Source organism: Vombatus ursinus, unplaced genomic scaffold, assembly GCF_900497805.2.
Source record: "Vombatus ursinus unplaced genomic scaffold, bare-nosed wombat genome assembly UNPS02014870.1, whole genome shotgun sequence".
NCBI classification, from domain to species: domain Eukaryota; kingdom Metazoa; phylum Chordata; class Mammalia; order Diprotodontia; family Vombatidae; genus Vombatus; species Vombatus ursinus.
This window is the reverse complement of record NW_020954648.1, coordinates 1837823-1858158: the sequence shown is the minus strand read 5'-3', so window position 1 is coordinate 1858158 and position 20336 is coordinate 1837823. Positions and strand designations below refer to the sequence as shown.

The following is a 20336-nucleotide window of genomic DNA, read 5'->3' as shown; positions in this document are numbered from 1 at the left end:
TCTGTGTTCTGTAGTTCATTTTTATTAGTAATATTTTGCGGCCAGCCCAGACTGCTAGAAGAAATGCGGCATTTGTCTCCTTTTCCTTCAGATGAGCCAACTAAGGCATAGAAAGATAGAGGGATCTTCTTAATATTCAGTAGATTTAGTGTCAGGATTGGAACTCGGGGCTTCTGCATCTCTACTCTGTCTCCCTAGCTCCGTCAGCCATGTTACTTCGGGGGCTCCCCCTCCTTATTGCTCTGAGTAGCATCTTAACAATAATAGCCAGCATTTATTTAGCATGGAGAGGTTTGCAAAGTGCTTTCTTTACCTCTCACTTTGTGGGTCCCATCTGAGCCTCATAGCAAGCCTCTGAGGTTGTCTCTCTTTTCCCAGATTGGTGACACAGTGGATAGAACACTGGACCTGGAGTCAGGAAGATCTGAGTTCAAATCCAGCCTCAGACACATACTAGCTGTGTGACCCCTAGGCAAGTCATTTAACCTCTGCCTCAGTTTCCTTAACAGTAAAATGAGGATAATAATAATAACACCTATCTCTCAGGGTTGTTGTGAGGATAAAATGTGATGTTTACAAAGTGCTTTGCAAACCTTAAAGTGCTACATAAAGGCAAACTATTGTTATTTTACAGGTGAAGAAACTAAGGTTTTATTTATTTTACAGATGAGGAAACTGAGGCAGGTTTAATGACTTGTCTCAGTTGCAGGGATAGTAAGTGTCTAAGGTGGGATCTGAACCCAAGTCTTGCTGACTACGAATCCAGGGCTCCATCCACGAGGGGCCAGATCACTTCTTATCTGTCATGTCATAGTACCCTGGAAGCAACCACCTAGACCCAGGTGAGGGAGACAAATGCTGAGCTCGGGCTTTCCTTGGCCTGGACTCAGCCTCTGTTCTATCAACCCCCCGGCCCAAACCCAAGCTCTGGGAAGAGAACAAGAGGAAACGCAAAATCCCAGAAGTGGAAGATTCCTAATGATCTCTTCTCGCCGACGCACAGATGAAATCATTTCCCAACACTTGGGCAACCAAGAAGTCAGCACAATGGTTCCTGTGGGGCAGTCATGCTCCATCTCAGGCAGCCAAGTCTGCAGAATCCTATTCTCATTTCAGAAAACATCTCTATGTATTTTTCTAGGGGCTAAATCTCCCAGTGGGCCCAAGGCCCATTGTTATATGTATGGAATGGAGAGATCATTTCCAGCAGGGACATGAAAAGAGTTATGTTTTAATTGTAAACCTAAACACACATGTATAATTTCCTAATGAATGGCTCCATCTACACCCATTGTAGAAGGAGAGCTTAAAATTTTGGTGCTTGGGCAAAACAAACAAACCAACCTGGCTAAACTGCCCCTTCTACCCCCACTTTTAAATTGCCTCTTCCCTGACATCCCACACCTAAGGTCCTGAACCTCTCTACCACTGTGGAGACTCCACTGCAAATCTTAAGCATGCTTGGGTGGTTTCTGACTCATTTGCCCTCTGTTCAAATTCTCTGGGCCATTTCTGAGGCTGTTTTCCCACCATTCAATCAAAGCTATTCCCTACTTCTAGGAAATAGGCTCTAAAATGAAAGTCTTTTGGCTGCCTAGTGTGACCCGAAATAAGTATGAGAACCTGATGGAACTGCTGCCAGCCTGTGAATTCAAGAGTTGACGATGAACCAGTTCCAAGCCCACTGACCAGCAGCTAGGGCCTCTGCATGGCTCTTACTTGGCTACAAGCCATTTGTCAGAGTTTGAGGATTTTTAGCCAGGGAGGATCAAGCTTGGAATCTGTATGCTACCCATTGAAGTTCTGGGGGCTTATTTCATTACAGAATCTGCAAGGGAACAGTGGTATGTGGGAGCCATCTTGGTTACATTTTCAGTATGAATATTTACATCTCAGAAATCAGCAAATGCTACAAATCAGGGATTGATTTATCGCCTTGTTGATTGTTTAGACTAAGAAAGTGATGGAGAAAATGTTAATGCTGATTAAACTTAAAAGTATGTTGTACATACATTTTTTTTTCCTGGAAAGCTAGTTGTTAAGCATTTGTTAGTGCATCCCTGACAGGGAGTCTTCAATTTCTCTCTCCACCCTTTTCCCAGCATCTCCCAAACATGTGTACACACACACACACACACACACACACACACACACACACACTGCTATGGATCTCTGAACACTGTGCTCCAGTCCCCTGTTGTTTCCAGCTAAAATCAGGTGAGGAGGATGAGGGCAGAGATGTCTTTTTTTCTGCTTTGGGGGTGGGAGAGAGACTTGATGGGGAAAAGAAGCCCATCACAGTTGCCACCCAACTTGGCAGTATCTCCACCAGTTTCTTGGAATTTCTTGAAGAACCTTCTTCCTTTTTTATTTTCATCTTGACAATTCTGAGGGAAATTGGATACTTCAGAAGCATTTTGGACATTTAAATTGACTCCCATCATCAGATTCTATGCATCCGCTGTAGCATTAGCATCCAATTATAAGAGTAGAGATGGAGTAATAATTCACATTTCGACCAGAATGTCAAATGCTTAAACAAATTAGACACACACACACATAGATTGTACACTATATCTATAAAACTCTACTGAATGCAATCAGTAGACCAGCAGGCATCTTTTGAAATGCTGACAGCCACAGATAGAGCAGGGCTTTATTTCAACCCTTGGAGAGAAGTATTTCTGAAACTTTAGAAAAATAGAATCGGAGTCTGGGATATGCGGAGCCTGTGACTTCAAATCCCCACCCCCTAATACCTTCTTGGCTAATGTCCTTGGTTAGTTATAATTCAGGATCTTCAGAGGATCATAGAACTAGGGCTGATTGGAACTTCAGAGATCATCTAAGTGAACCCCCAATTTTACCTGAGTAAGCTGGGGCCCTGGGAAGTTTAGTGACTTGTCCAAGGTCACAAAGATGATAAGAATCAGAAGTAGGATTTGAACTAGGGTCATATGACATCAGAGCCACTTTCCACTGTTAACACACTGCATATCGCAGGTTCAGTTATTTGAATCACAAAATTCCAGACTTGGAAAAGACCTTAGATAACACCTTACATCTCCATAGTTGTTTAAAGTTAGTGAAGCACTTTGCTCCACATGAATCTGTCTGATGGATAGTGTGAGCATTTGGAAATTTTTATCAAAAATTTTTTTATCATGTTGCAGATGAGGAAACTGAGCCTGACTAGTTGTGACATGTCAGAGCTAGTACTCAAACCCAGGTACCCAGTTCTTATGATTCTCTTCCACTATAGCAGGCTGCCTCAGTTTACAAATGAGGAAAATGAAGTCTAGGGAGGTTGAGTTGCTAGACCAAGGTTGCCCTGCTCCTTAGTGATAAAGCTAGGACTAGCCTACAGGTATCATGAATTCTTGGCCAGGGTGAAGGGAGTGCTCTCTCTCATATATGAATCTTACTATGCAGTACTTACTATGTGAATTCTTATTATGCAAGCTGGGTCACTCTCCTCTCTTCCATGCCTTTCACAGACAGTATCCTGAGCACCGGCCAATTAACTTTTCAAAGGAACGACCTTTACCACCTGGTATAAGTGCATGCAAGTATATCAGCCCAAAGCCATCCTCAATACTAGGAAAGTGACTCAGAATGTATGGCCCACTGATGGTGTACCAGTAGAATCGCCTTTGTCTACAGATTGAGTTTAGTTAAGTTCAGCAAACAATTAATCAGCTCCATACAAGGGCGGCTAGGGCGTGCCATAGGGCACAGAGAGCCGGGCCAGGAATCAGGAAGACTCATCTTCCTGGGTTCAAATCTGACCTTAGACGCTTCCTAGCTGCGTGACCCTGGGCAAATCTCTTAATCCTTTTTGCCTCAGTTTCCTCATCTGTAAAATGAGTTGGAGAAGGAAATATAGAGTATTTTTGCCATGAAAACCCCAAATGGGATCACAAAGAGTCGAGCACAAATGAAATGACTGAACAATGACAATTTAGCTGAATCCAGCACTAACCAGGGAATGAGCACGTCTTCCATCTGCAGTAGTTTCTTCCTGTGTGTAGAATATATATTCAGTGTGTGGTTTAGAGGAAGGAACACGGACCTGACAGCCAAAGGACCAAATCTTTAAGTTCAAAGCTCTACTATTCCACTTAATCGCTCTGTGACTTCGGGCTTATGTCTTGTGTCTGTGGTCCCCAGTTTTCTCATCTGTAAAATGGAGGTTGGGCAAAATGAACTGTCATTTTACAGAGTCCCATAGAAGGGAAGTGACTTGCCTAAGGTCACAGAGGTAGTAAGCCACAGAACCAAGATTCAAACCCAGATCCTCTGACTCCAGTTCCGGTGTTCCTTCTACTGTCTCATCTCTTTGTGCCTTTTAGAGGAGGATGAGAATACACATTTATACAGAGCCTGTGATGTGCCAGGCACTGGGCTAAGAGCTTCCCAAATATTACCTCATTTGATCTTCACAACAACCCTCGAAGATACGTGCTGTTATTATCCCCATTTTACACTTGAATAAACTAAGGCAAATGGAAATTAAATGACTTGCCCAGGGTCACACAGCTAGTAAGTGACTGAGGCTAGATTTGAACTCAAGTTTTCCTGATTCCAGACCCAGCACTCTATCTAGTGAGCCACCTAGCTACCTCTATAGATGTTTGTTTGTTGTATTTTTTAATAAGCTGAACAATTGTTATTCATGCTCATGGAGAGTGAAATAAGGGAACAGGCTTCCATTAACTCTGAAAAGTATTGGGCTGGACATAAGGAAGAAATTTTTGACCATCTGGGTGATAAAAAACTGGAATCGGTAACCAACAAGAAGCTGAGAATGAGACAGAAGAAAGAATTATGGGGGAGCAGGAGGCCCACAATCAGAGGAGGAAGAGGAGAGGAGAAGGGGAAACGAATGATTTGGAAGCAGACAACACAGCTCCAGAAACGAGCAGCCTGAAGAGGCTTCTGAAGGGTGGCACTGTCCTGCGTCTGATGGACTTGGGAGCATGTTCTAAGATCTTTGCAGGCTGCCGACTGCTCCAACCTACACCTACCATTTCAGTGGCCTATGAGGAGAAATCTGAAAAGGCCAATATGTTAAGAAGCGTGAGTGGTCGTATGTGACATTGGAGAGGTGGAGAGCATTAGGCACTGGAGGCCGGTGGTATTACTGAGCGCTAATCACAGGGTATATGCAGGGATCTTAACACAAAGGCTGGTGAGAACAGCAGATGGAACAGTACTCAAGGGGCAACACTGCATCGTTAGGGAATGGAAAGAGAAAAATTATTTGATAAACGTAAGAGGAGTCACAGAACACAGTAGAGGAGGAGAATGGCAAGGATATTTAATGAGGCAAGATGAAGAAAAGGCTTTTTACGTGCTTACCACCTTCTGAAAGAGAGATAATGGGCTGGAGGTGCAAAATGAGACCACACTATAGACATAAGCAACATGCGGGCTTGTTCTTCTTGACTATGCTTAATTCATTACTAGGGAGGGGACAGGGAAAGGAGTTGGTAAGCAGTGATAGTAATGCCAAAAGGAAAAAGGAAAGAAAGAAAAGGATATCAAAGAAAGGCTTAAAAAATCCATGGAAGAAAGAAGAAGGAGGTTCAGAAGGTGATGCAGAGAAACAGAGCAGCATTGGTCTACTGTATTCTGCTCAGTTTAATGTCGATTTTCTTTAATGAGCAAGTCGAGGATGGTAGAAGTTGACAGTTCCATATACAGGGAGTAGTTTGAGAACTGAGTGGCATTCTGGGATTTGTAGTTCATTCTCTCATAGCAGTGAAAACAGTTTGAATTTATCTCGGTCTCTGAGCCATAAGAGGGTACTTGTGCCTTGCCCAGGAGTTTCAAAAGACACATACACAGCCTTTGAGATAGCAGACTGAGAGAAGAAGCAAGGATCGCGAGAACTGAGGGACCAGCTACCATGGGAAGACTCCTCTGCCTCACCCAGGATTTAATGAGATAGTATCAAAAGAATCGCAGAGGCAACAGGTGAAGAGAGAACCTCAAAAGGGTAGTTGAGCTACGGCTGTAGCAGAGAAGGAAAAGATCGAGGTGGACCGTTGGGCCCTGCCAGCCTCTCAGAACAGAAGACTGTGACTGAAGCTATCAGTTTTACCGACATCCTCAAGGATTATTGGAAGTTTTCAGAAAGGATCAGCTCATTCTCTAACTCCCCCTCCTTCTGCTTATCCAAGAACAGATACTGTAATGTACTCTGCTCACTTATTTTTCCTAAATGTTTCCTGAATCCCAATTTTGCTTCCAACCTTAAGAGGCCAGGGGATATCTAGAGATACACAAAAACTTTAAATTAGGGCAAAGAATAAAATCTCCCTCTGAATGCTGCAAATTTTTCTCTGAGGTTCTGAACTATTGTGATTGTACTAAGAATTTTAATCTGGGCCTTCAGAAACAGCAGAGAGTGAGATCATGTGGATCTCAGGACCATTATGTTGCACCTAGGCTAAATGTGAGCTAGCTGTTGTAACAGAGTGTGGCTAATTATATCTCCAAACTTTTAATTAAGGAAGGAAAAGGGACAGAATAGAAACAGGTAAGGCCTTGGTGATTTCATCAAGGCCCCTTGATCATCTCCTCTTCCAGAAGGAAGGAGAAAGTGGAAAGGAGAACATGCCTTCTGTAGTGCCAGTCATCGGGGTTACAAATTGAGGCTCAGCCAGCATGATTTTGCTAAATTTATTGTTTTGTTTCATTTTAAACATAATTTCTTACATTATTGCTCATGCTTAAAAGTCCTCTATTTCACTAAATATCAATTTATTTCCCTTAAAGGGGAAGGATTATACTCAGTTTTGTTGAGTAGGTGATTCTTGTAATCCTAGCTCCTCTGCCTTCCAGAATATCATATTCTAAGCCCTCTGCTCCATAACATAGAAGCTGCTGAATCTTGTGTGGTCCTGACTGTGGCTTTACAATATTTGAATTGTTTCTTTCTGGCTACTTGCAATATTTTTCCCTTGACATGGAAGCTCTGAAATTGGGCTATGATTTTCCTGGGAGTTTTTGCTTTTGGATTTCTTTCAGGAGATGATCGGTGGACTCTTTCAATTCCATTTTACCCTCTGAGTCTAAGATATGAGAGCAATTTTCCCTTGATAATTTCTTGAAACATACTGTCTAAGTTCATTTTTGCTCATGGCTTTCAGGTAGTCCAATAATTCTTAAATTATCTTTCCTCAATTTATTTTCCAGGTCACTTATTTTTCCTATGAAATATTTCACATTTTCTTCTTTCTTTTTTATTCTTCTGATTCTGTTTGATTGTTTCTTGGTGTTTCATGGAGTTATTAGCTTCCCAATTCTAATTGTTAAGGAATTATTTTCTCCAAAAGAGCTTTTGTAGCTCTTTTTTCCATTTGGCCAATTTCATCTTTTAAGGAGTTCTTTTCTTCCGTAAATTTTTGTACCTCTTTTACCATCAAGATAATTCTGGTTTTAAGGGGGTTTTTTTGAGTATTTTTGTACCTTTTTTGTCAAGCTATTAATTCTCTTTTCATAATTTTCTTGTATCCCTCTCATTTCTTTTCCCATTTTTCCTTCTACTAATCTCTTTTTTAAATCTTCCAGGAATTCTTGTTGGGTTTGTGTCCAATTAACATTTTTCTTTAAGGCTTTGGATGCAAGAGTTTTTACATTGTTGTTTTCCCTGAGTTTTGACTTGGTCTTCCCTGCCATAATAGTAGTTTTTTTTTATTGTCAAAGTCTTTGTTGTTGTTGTTGTTGTTGCTGTCGTATGTTCATTTTTCCAGCCTGTTTCTTGATTTTGAACTTTATGTTACATTTAGGCTCTGCTCTCCTCAGGGTGGGAAAGCACTGTTCCAAGTTTTAGGCTTTTTTTGTGCTGCTGTTTTCAGAGCTAGTTCTGGGCATCTTCAAGTTTTTGGTGCTTCCACAGTGGTGTGATCTGGGGAGAGGTGTGGTCACTGCCCTCCTAGTCTTTGTTCTGATCTTTACCCAGGAAAAACCTCTGCTCCCCTGTAGCCTCAAGGACTAGCCCTGGTCCTGGAACCTTGACCAGGTTTCCTACTTTCCTTCAACCACAAGTGCTAGCACCTCTCTCTGCCTTGGAACTCTAACCAGGGCCCCTGCTTCCTTGTGACTGACCACAAGCCCTCCTCTGCTCCTGGAACTATGACCCAGAACAGCATGTGGGCAAGAAAGTTGGCAATCAGCGCCACCTATACCCAGTGCCAGCAAAGGGTCCCTGTAATATCTTTCTGACCAGTTGTCCAACCCCCTTCCTGTCTCTGGGCTAAGATCTCCCAAAGTTGCTGCTACTGCTGCTACTGCTGTCATGGTGGCCTCTAAGGCTCGCCACTGTTGTTGCTGCCATGTGCACTGTGGGCCAGTCCCCACCCAGCTGTCACAGACCTTCTCCTGTTGCCCTTCTGAGTCATCTTAGGCTGAAAAAATATCTCCCTCTGACATTTTGTTCAGATGTGTTCAGATGGGAATGTTGGAGAGTTTGGAGGGTTGCTGCCTCCCATCCGCCATCTTGGCGCCACTCTCCAATGAGAGTACTTTCTAAACTTCCATTTTCCCACACTTCCCTCTGGTAGAGGCACAAGGGCCTGTCTGACTTCTCTAGGTGTTCCTGAGACTGGAAGTTCTGAAAGCTTGACTACTGGACTTTCTCAAGCATTTATTTTTAACAGTTCTATAAACATCTTATTTGATCTATACTTTAAAAAAATCCAACTCCTTTATAACAGACACAATCTGCTCGTAACTGTGGCTGATACTAATATCGTAGTTCCTAATTTCCATTGTTGGAATTGATCAAATTATTTGATCAGTTAGGGTATTGTTCCTTGGTGACTAGATAAATATAGGCATTAGGGACCAACATTGTGAAAATATGATTGTGGTAATTGAAAAATGTTTCCATTTATGATACCATAAAGAAGAATAAATTTGAAAGCTATAAGAACTATGATTAACTTAATGACCATCAATAATTTCAGAGGACTGATGATTTAGCACACTATCTACCTCCTGAGAGAGAGGTGATAGATTCAGAGTACACAATGAAATATATATTTTTGAACACTGTCAATGAGGGAATTTGTTTTCCTTGACCATACATATTTGTTACAAGGATTTTGTTTTTCTATTTTTTCCCCTATGTATTGGGGGAGGAGGTAAGGTTGGGATGGAGAGAAAATTGATTTCTGTTAATTAAAAAAATGAAAAGTTTTATGGAAGCTAGTACTCACAAGGGACTATTTAGTTACAGTGTGTGTATACATATATACATACACACTCATACACACATACACACACACACACATATATGACAAAGAGAGAAATGGTGTGGCATGGAATTCTTAAAGATAAGAGTAAGAAAGTTGGGGGACTATAAAAAAGGTATATAAGGTAAAGAAAATTCAATAAGGACATGATATCTGAATTGTAAGACTCCTTTGACTATTCAAAAATACCTGAAGAAATCCAGGTAAGGGATGATACCTAGAAATTCATTCATGTCCTTCATCTTAGGGGAAGGAGTTATGGCACAGGCTTCTGGAATTAATGAATAGAAGCAGTGACTCAACACAGCAACTGAGGGTCATGTTTGAAAATACATTTTGGGTTTCACTTATACAAATGATGTTTCTTGGCAGAAACATGCATTGATTATACTGAGTACATGCTCTATAGGCCAGAGGTACTTTCTCTAGCTCTTAGTATAGTGCTTAGCACAGTGCCTGATACATAGTAGGTCCTTAATAAATGTTGATTGATTGATTGATACCTAGATGTCCATGGAAAGCAAGCTTTCCCAACTCAAATAGCAGCATGGCTTTAGGGAGAGAACCTAAAATAGCTCCACTATTGGAGGTAGCTCACCAAATGGGGGCTAAGTCCCCTGAGAGGCACAGAGAAATGTCCCCTGAAGATAGTTTGCAGATTGAAAATATTGTTACAGGCAGCAAAGATAAGGCCACTCTAGGAACATTTTCAGGGAAAATCCCTAGCCCCAATGAGGACTATTCTGTAAAGGAATAAGTATGTCTCAAGGCTTTCTTCCAGCTCAAAGATAGCAGAAGTCCAGATCACTCTCAGAACTTCGAACTACATGTCTCAGAATGCCATTGAGTGAATTCCCAATAACCCCAGATGTGAGAAAAGAAAAGAGTCAGGGTGCAAACAGGCCAGGCTTCAGTGAGATAGGCAAGGTCTCGGTAAGATTCAGCCATTTCCTCCCTTCCAGAAAGGGGGAAGGAAAAGAGAAGATGGAGCCCCTATAATATAGCATGCCATCCACCAATATTAAATGTAAAAGAAAAAAAGAGCTTTTATGGGACAAACTATCGTTTTTTTTTTCTTCAAGATCATGCAAAAGTGTTGGGGACAAGGTGAGTTTCTATATTGTATGAAGAATTAGAACTGAAAGTAAACTTATAGATCGTTTGATTTACCAACTTCATTTTTACAGATGAGGAAACTAAGTTTTCAGAGTATCATAGCAAATGAGTTACAAAGCCAGGATTAGAACCTAGATCCAAGTCCAATGCCCTTGCTGCAACATTAACATGACCAGCATCTTCACATTTAGTGCGTGAGTGAGGCAAGAAATGGAAGTGACCAGGGGAGGTTGGCAAAGGTGACCCAGGTCGTCCCTTGCAGTCAATACGCTGGGCTCACCCACCTGTTCGAATAGCTCTCATTGGAGGTCTCAGCCCCAAACCACATCCAAGGGTTGATCAATGATGACTCTTCCTCATGAGGTTTTATAGTTTACAAAGCCGTTTCCTCACAACAGCCTTGTGAGGCAGGCATTATAAGGACTATTACCTCCATCTTAAGTATGATGAAACTGAGGCCTAGGGGAATTAAGTATCTTGCTCAAGGTTATAAAACTATTAAGTGGCAGAGCTCAGAGTCAAATCTAAATCTAGGTCTTTTTATTTCATAGGATCACAGGATTTAAATTTAGAAAAACTTCAGATTTACGAAGCATACTGTTTTCACTTTTTTGTGGCTTTTTTTCTTTTGGTCTGTTTCTTCTTTCACAACATGACTAATATGGAAATATGTTTTACATGATTGCACATAAATAACCTATGTTAAATTGCTTTTGAGGGAGAAAGGAGGGAGGCAAGGAGAAAATATGGAACTCAAATTTTTTTAAAAAATGAATGTTAAAAATTGTCTTTACGTGTAATTGGAAAAAATAAAATACTATTAAAAAAGAACTTTAGATTTAGATGACTCTGCTGGTCAGCTCATACAACCCCATCATTTGACAGATGAAGCACTGAGGCCCAGAGACATTAAATAACTTAACCAAGGTCATAGGGTTGTAGGAAGGTGGGAAACAAGCATTTATTTATTTATTTATTTTTATGAGGCAATTGGGGTTAAGTGACTTGCCCAGGGTCACACAGCTAGTAAGTGTCAAGTGTTTGGTCTGAGGCCGGATGGGAACTCAGGTCCTCCTGACTTCAGGGCCAGTGCTGTATCCACTGCGCCACCTAACTGCCCCAGAAACAAGCATTTATTAAGTGCCTATTGTGTGCCAGGAACTGTGCTAGGTGCTTTACAAATATTAACTCATTTGATCCTCACAACAACCCTGGGAGGTAGGTGCTATTATTATTCCCATTTTATAGTTGCAGAAACTGAGGCAAACAGAAGCTAAATGACTAGCCTAGAATCATCCACCTAGTAAGGGTCTGAGACTGGGTTTGAACTCATCTTTCTGACTCCAAGCCAAGTGCTTTATCCACTGCACTACCTAGCTGCCTATAGTGTTAAAAGGACCCTAAAGGCCATCTAATTAATCATCTTTACAAATGAGGAAACTGAGGCCCAGAGAGATGAAACACCTTGCCCTGGGTCACACAGGTATTAAGGGGCAAGAGCCCTTGTCCGAATCCAAATCCACCATTGTTTCCAATCTACCACACTGATCCAGAGCCCTTTCCACTATACAATGCTTTCAATCTTAAGACGCACATCAAAATTAGAAAGAAAAAAATGACTAGTGGTGCATAACCAGAGCTCCATCACAGCGCTGCTGAGAAGGGGCAGTAACATGAGGAAAAGGGAAGGGAACATTTCAAGTATCAAACAGTGCACCAGGAGGAGACAGAGGCAGAGCCAGCCCAATACTGTGTAATGCTACAATGATGGCGAGAAGGGGCAGAAAAGTGGAGGATAGACTGGTGAGAATCCTCAGTACATGTTTTGGAGAGAAAACAGGTGCAAAAAGCAATATGAACACTAAAACAAAAGAAGAGAAAAAGTAAATGATTTAGGGATTTGGAAATTATTCTTAGAAAAGAAAGTTTGTTAGAGTCAAGAGACCTGAATGCTGGCTCTGGTTCTGCTGTGAACTAAATGACTCTGTGACCTGGGTGAGGCCCTTAACCTATGGTTCTCGGTTTCTCTATCCATGAACTCAGGAGTTGGCCTAGACTAGATGATCTGTGAGACCCTTCCTGCTCCAAAATTCAATTCTTGGGTGATAAAAGGATAGCAAATGTTATCAATCAACTTCTGGTTCTAACTTTCCTATACATTGGGTATATAAGACTCCCACCATTAAGGAACTGAGCAGGGATGAATTAATATGTCAGAAGACAGCTCATGTCTGAAGACAGATACATATCTGCCCATGGTGGAAGGAAGTGGTAGAGATGATCAATAGAGAATTATTTTGTGGTTCATTGTTTTTCAAGTTCCAATATTAAGAAGGCAAAAGAGGACAAGAATGGGGCAGTGGAAGGCATGGGCTGCCTGTGAGGACAGATTGGTAGGAAAGAGGTTCTGAAAAACAAAAAGTATACCAAAAAATGGAAAGGAACTACTTTTTAAAAGATGGCACTGGGGATAGTGTGCCAGGCCTAGACAGTCAGGAGAACTTGAGTTCGAAGTTGGCCACAGACACTTACTAGCTGTGTGTGTGTGACCCTGGACAAGTCACTTAACCTTGTTTGCCTCAGTTTCCTCATCTGTAAAATGAGCTGGAGAAGGAAATGGCAAACTACTCTGGTATCTCTGCCAAGAAAATCCCAGATGGGGTCGAGGAAGAGTCAAACACAACTGAAACAGCTCAACAACTTTTTAAAAAGACACAATAAAGATAGAGGATAATAAAACACCAGGAAAAAAAAGACAAAGAAATTTCAAAAAGGATCTGTATCCATAAAATAGATGTGCATAGATTCAAGGATGAGAATGCTAAAAACACTCTCAAATCCCTGAGCTGGAAGGTAAACAGCTCAAAGGTTGTCTAGTCTAACATCTACCACGAGCACAGTGGGGTCAGGGCAGGGAGGCAACAGCCATTGCCAATGACACCAGCCAACAGTGACGCCAACTTCTTTCCCATTCTGAAGTTGTTTCTAAGCCATGGAAAATGAGATCACAGATCACAGGAACATCTGAGGTGACCTTGTCATTTTATAGACGAGGAAACTAAGGACCAGAGACTTTGTGAGCTGCCCAAGGTCACACTGGTAGGTGGTCAATTTGAATCTTGATCCCCTGATTCTAAAGCCAAGGCCCTTTCCATTGTACCAGACAGAAGTAGGGAGTGAGCCCAGGCTTCTGGGTTTGTATTTAACCTGGCTCATTATACTGTGGTAATAGAGCTGTATGTTTTGGAGGGAGAGAGATTGAGAAAGACAGGTGAGACCTCTTTGGGGCAGAGCAGCGCAGCTTTGGAGAATCTAGTTACCTGTCTGATTTTCCCTGCCTGTCTGTGTTTTTGTTCCCCCGTGTCGTATGTATCCCCAAGGAAAGTCCTGTGCATCAAGCTGTGCTATATGCTGTTCAAGGTCTCAGACACAAACCACATCAAAGGGTTGATCAATGATGACTCTGTGTCATAAGGTTAACAATAGCTGAATCCCAGATAAATCTTTGTTTAATTGAATTGAATCAACAACACTTCATGAGCCCTACCCCATTTGCTCCTGCATGTCTGTGGCATAGGTCAGGGTTCTTGGGAATCCAAAGTCTTAGAACCCTGACCCCTATCACAAAGCGTGAATCTTCGCTCAAGCTATAACTAGGGTGGGGCAACCACGAAGAGAAATTTATAGTAGTCCTGTCTGGGGGCACTTCCTCCCCTGCTCATCCTATGCCCACCATGGCAGTGGTAGCGGATTCATCCTGGGGTCACTTTCTGCCCTTCACCAGCATGGGAACACATTTTCTCTTCACCTGCCCCCCTACTTCCAAGGCTGTGCCCCAAGTGAGCTCACCCCTTCCCCACTCCCCAGCCATGGCTACTGGCCCCAGGTACAGAAATAACTTGTTACAGCACAATATCCCTTGGAAATAATCGTCCAGCTTTAGTTTAACCACCTCCAGTGATGGGGCACTCACTTCCTGTTGAGGTAGCTCTTTTCATTTCTGGACGGTTCTAGCTTTGAAGCAGTTTTTCATTAGGTAAAGCCAAAATCTGCCTCCTGTAATCTTCAGGAGACTGTAAGAAATTGGAAAGTGAGGTTCAAACAGAGAAAGTCAGTGGGACATTTTACATAACAAGCTCCTAGTGAAAGACAGTATCAAATTCTTCATCAGACAGACAGACCCTACTCATCTAAGGAAGTGTGCCAGAAAGACAGCAAAAACTGATCTTGGAGAGAAGACCCTTAGAGCCAGTAGTCCAAAAAAAAGTGAGTGAGCTAAGGCCACTAACAATGAATTTGCGGTCCCTTATTAAAAGAAAAGCAGAATCTTCCTCTCTTTTTTGCAGAGGTGGAGGACTATGGGAATGGGATATTGTACACACCGTCAGGCATGATTGATGTCTTCACTGATCTTACTAAACCTTTTTTCCTCTTTCTCTTTTACTCTTTGTGACAAGGGATGACTTGCTGGGTGGAGGAGGGAAAGGGATGTATTCAAAAACACAAAACAAATAAAAAGAAAAGCTATAAACTCCAAATGACCTTTTAAGATGAAAGAAAAGCAGAAAGGATGCACAAAGAACCATGACCTTGAATGTAAAGAGTCTCTGTAGGACAGCAGAAAGGCCAGCACAGGTGAAAGACACCAGAAGAGGAATTAGCTGGGAGAGTAAAGTGGACTCTGGTAAAGAAAAGGGAGAAGGGGGCAGCTAGGTGGTGAATTGGGTAGAGCACGGGCCCTGAAGTCAGGAGGACCTGAGTTCAAATCCAGCTCAGACCAAACACTTGACACTTACTAGCTGTGTGACCCTGGGCAAGTCACTTAACCCCAATTGCCTAAAAAGAAAAATAAAGGGGAGAAAAATAAAAGTTCAAGTTCATCATCTTTCTAAGAAATGAATGTCACAGAATGAATGTTTGTAGGGTACTTCTAGTTTGGAAGTGGGGAAAAATATACATATATAAATAGATAAATGTACAATTATAAATAGATATAAATATAGATAGTATATAGAAAATAATATACATACATGTATATAGATAAACACATATATAAACATATATGTTTATGTGAATAATGCAAATATAATTTTTAAAAATCTTCACAGAGCTTCAAGAGGACAAGAGACAAATGACTAAGAGAACTTATACGCCCACTGACTTGATAGGACCCCTTACATTTCCCACTCTTGTTGACCCTACTTGAGTTATTGCTCTGGAGAGAATTCATGTTTTGTGCAAAGTGTCAGGATTTTAAGGCTGTGTGTATCTGTTCTAAGAGTTTTATTTTTCTCTTCTTTTCTTTTCCCCTGGAGAAGAGGTGAGAGGAAGAAAAAATATAAGCATGTTCATTGAAAAAAAAAATTTAGTTAAAAAAACACAAGATGACCTGAGATCCTCTGACCTCTGACCCAGGCACACCAGAGAAAATAGGGCAGGACTTAAGAAGTGTTATCAGTTCATTTCAATTCAACAAGGAAGGAAACTAGATTGTACAGTTCTTCAGGGTCCCTTCCGAGCCTAATAACAACCTTTAGTCAATAAACATTTGTTAAGTTCCTGCTGTGTGCCAGGCACTGTGCTAAATGCTAGGAATTTTAAAAAATCGGGGGGAGGGGCAGAATACAGTTCTGTTCTCAAAAAGCTCACAGGAGAGAACACTCCTACTCCTACTAGAAATAGTAATAACAGTTCATATTTCTATATTGCTTAAAGATTTACAAAGTACTTCTCATATGAAAACCTTAGGACACAAGGAGTGCAAGGGTTCTTAGCTCAATTTTTGGGAAAAGCAAACTGAAAATCAAAAGGTCTAATTTTGAATGGTTAAAGTCTCACATTGTGCCAAATATTTCATAGAACGAACCACTGAGTCTCTTGCCCGACTATTAACCACTTGTTTCTTGTTCTCACAGCTCACCAGAGTTCCTGTTGAGTCCTGCAGTCAGTATGGAAGCTGCAGTGAGTGTCTCGGCTCAGGGGACCCCCACTGTGGTTGGTGTGTGCTTCATAACACGTGAGTACTACCAGCCAGTTGTGTCCTGCTTCCTGCTTCCCTCCATAATTTCTCGTCCTTCTCCTCTTCTTCTCAGCATTCCTGTCATTCTTTCTTCCCTCCTTGCTTTCTCCTTTCCTCTCCTCTCCTCTGTTCTTCTCTCGTCTCCTCTGCTCTCCCTTTATATCTATCTATAGCTATAGAATTCCCTCTCTTCTCTCCTTCTTTCTACCTCCATTTAAGAGCTGGGGCCACATAGAAAGCTTCTGACAGAGGGAACAGGTCAATTAGAAAGTCAGAGAACTGGTGTGTGTTTGGGAAAAAGAAGTGGCTCTGAAAAGTGGGCCTGGCTCACCTAATTTAATTCCATTTATTCCAACCAACATGCGAACATGAGGTGAAGATATGGAGTTGTTTAGCCTGGAGAAGAGAAAATTTGGTAACTGGAGGCAGGTCTAGGTGACATAATGGATAGTATGCCAGATTTAGAATGGGGGAAGACCTGAATTCAAATCCAGCCTTAGACATTTACTACCTGTGTGATCCTGGGCAAGTAATTTAACTGCTCTGTGCCTCAGTTTCCTTATTTGTAAAATGGGGATGACAATAATAGCACCTGCTTCCCAGGGTTGTTGTGAGGATAAAATGAGATAATATTTGTAAAGTGTTTCGCAGACCTTAAAGGCTATATTATTATTAGGATTATCATCATCATCATCATTATTATAGAAATGGGGGATGAAGAGGTGGTGTGGTCAGATGGGATTTGATTGGCTCCAGATAGGAGATGTGGGAGAAATGTGAAAATGTAGACGTAAAAGGAGACCACTCTGTACAATGCAAGAAGTTATGGCAAAGTTACAAATTAAGAAGATGGCCCCAAGGCCCCATGGCCCCATACCTGCCTTTGAGGAATTTAAAGTGTCACTTAACAGATAATAGACACCTAAATGATGGTACCCCAGAAAAAAGGCAAGTGGAAATATATGCTAATGTATGTAAATATATGCCTGATGAGGACAGTGGGGAGTAGCTGGGGTGCTCATCAAAAAAGAGTCAGTAATGAATGGAAATCAGCTGTGCTTAATCCAAGAAAGTTTCACAGAGTGATCCAGTAGAGTTTTTCAGGTCAGGCAGAGAGTTGGCCTTTCTCCTAGCTCAGAATTGCTGAACCTCCCTGGATGCACTAGCGCCTCCACAAAGGGTCCAGGATTCCCTAAGGATAGAACACTCCCAACAGTCAGTCCATCAACAAGCATTTTTTAGTGCTTACTTTGTGCCTGGCATTGTGCTGAGCATTGGGAATACAGATAAGGGCAAAAACATGGTCCTTCCCCTCAGGAAGTTCACATTTTAATGAAGGAGACAAGATGTGAACCACTATGTATATAGGAGATATATACAGGCTAAGTGGAAGGCATTCTCAGATGGAAAACACTAGCTCTAATGGACGAGGGGTTGGGAAGGAGGGGAGGCAGCCAAGGCTTTCTACCAAAGGGGGGTAGTGCTCTGGACCAGGGCCTTCTGGCTAATGGCCAGCTTGGGAGAAACCTGGATTTTTGGCAGCTTTGAGCCTACGAGGAAGGAGGGCCCAGCTCCTCCTTGCTGCGGGATCACACATCTGACACCATTCATAGGCAATCCACACACTGTCACTTGATGCCTGTGGGACCCAAGACTGGGTTTCCATGTTGGCTTTGATTCCTGCCAGGCGGTTCTCCCATCATCCCTAGAGAACACTGAGCTCCTGTGAGCAACAGGGGTATGGCAGCTCTGGAAAGGCAGAGAGAAGATGTACCCCAGGGAATGGATAGAGCCAACCTAGACTTAATGCATGCTAATTAAAAAAAAAAAACTCTAATTTAAAAAAAAATTAATGAGTAATACCTTGACACTTTAAGAGTTTTCAAAACATTCCCTAATTTGATCCTAACAACCCTGTGTGCTAGACAGAGAAGGCATTATTACTCCCATTTTAATGATGAAGGAATTGAGGCCCAGATAGTTTAGTAGACTTCAGAACAGAATTGCAGAATAACAAAATCTTCCAGCTCATAGGTCATTTTTTCCTACTATTAATTGAACCTTGAACCTCCCACTACAATATTCCCAACAAATCATCACACAGCTTCTGTCCAAATACTCCTACTAGGGGCAAATCATTCCCTAAACTAGACCAGAACCTGGCTTTTCTGGTACTCAATCTGGTGTTCTTTCCTGCAGGACAAGATCTTCCTGGTTGAAAGAATTCCTTATTAGTAAGAGAAAGGTTAGTTAGAAATGGATGGTAGAAGGCTTGAGCTCTGTTTCCAATGGGGGCTCAGCTTCCCTATCCACACAATCAGGATTATAAATAATCTCCACCATCTGCCATGTGGTGGTTATCAAGGGAAATGGAATTAGGAATTAGTCCTGCCTTTGCTACTAATTTGCACTGTTTATGGTCCTAGTCTCATATAGAAAAAAGGGAGAATAATAAAGCATATTTTATTAGAATTTTGTGAGGATAAATTGGGATGATGAATGTAAAAAATGTTGGGAAAGAGTTAAAATATGTTGTAAATGCAAGATATCACTGGATTGAGCCTTTGAGTTGAGACCTCTCTGGGCCTTAGTTTCTTCATCCATACAAGCATGGCACTGGACTAAATTTCTTAAGTATTTTTCTGCTCTGAAACTCTATGATTCCATGATTACTTTTCCTTTAAAATTTTTTTATCAATATCTTTTGTTTTTGCATCACCTTTATTTTCAAATATATCTTCCCCCACCCCACCCCCAGGGCTAATTCCTTGCAACAAAAAATAAAGAAGATTAAAAACCAGTTCCACAAAATTAACCAAGACATTATCCTACTATGACAGTATATGCAATAATCTACAACCATAGTCCCCCATCTCCACATAGAAGGAGATGGGACGTATTTGCATTTTCCCATCTCTTCTTTGAGGCCAAACTGGGTCACTCAAGTTATATAGACTTTGGTTTGGTTTGGTTGGAGATGATGGTCTTTTCATTTGTGTATGTATGTATGTAGTTTCCCTGGTTCTAATTATTTTATTCTGCATCAGTTCCTATGTCTTTCCATGCTTCTATGAATTCTTCATATTCACTATCTCTTGCAGTGTCCCCACTATATTCATGGACCACAATTTGTTTAGCCATTCCCTAATCAATGGGCATCTGCTTTCTAGCGTATGATTTCTTTTCATTCATTCAGCAAAACTTTTGAGTACCTACTGTGTGCTTGACATTGTAAGATAAGTAAGATAATTGGAGAAAGCAAGGCATTAGGAAAGGGTTCCAAGTCTTTTAACAGAAAGAAATTCAATTGTCCTGGGAAAGACCTACCTGCTTAGGTTGTGGATTGATAGAGTCAGAATGTGAAAGCTGGAAGAGACCTTAGACCTAAGTCCCTTAGACTTAGGGACCTAGTCCTACCCCATCATGGAGTCCATTCATCAGAGACCGAAGGTGGAGAAGAGCAGCTTGCTGAAACTTTCCCATCTAGTTTTTTAACAAGCCTCTCACTCCCAGTATGCCTGTCCTCACTTCCTTCCTGCTGCTCAAATGAAAGCCAGCCGCTATTTCTAGTGATGAGGCATCATTTTGAACCTTAGATGGTGAGTACAACTTGGAAATAAGTTGCCTGGGGGTGTCAGGTGGGAGCTGGACAAGCTGGGTTAAAGGGAGAAGTTTGCAAAAGAGTGAAACCTCTTACAAAGAGATCCCTTGGGGATGTGAAAGCAAAGCAATCTAGTTATGAGGAGCCAATGTGTCCTCACTATGGGGCAAAAGGAGGGAACACAGGTAAAGACTTTCCAGCAATTAGGAGACAAAGGGGAGGCCTTGTTAATGAGTTTTCCCTTCCTTTGATAATGTCAGTCTCCACCCGCCCCCCCCCCCCCGTCCCCACTCAGTCCATCTTTTACTCCTCACTTTAAAGTACAGTATCTTGTCAG

At 41.7% G+C, this 20336-nt stretch overlaps 1 protein-coding gene across 1 annotated transcript in view; it reads left to right on the top strand.

Moving 5' to 3' along the window:
• PLXNA4 (plexin A4) overlaps positions 1–20336 on the top strand; it is a 627680-nt gene that overhangs the window by 471552 nt on the left and 135792 nt on the right. Inside the window, exon 5 of the mRNA XM_027842295.1 lies at positions 16295–16395. Coding sequence (XP_027698096.1) covers positions 16295–16395 — 101 coding nt within the window. The remainder of the gene's footprint in view (positions 1–16294; positions 16396–20336) is intronic.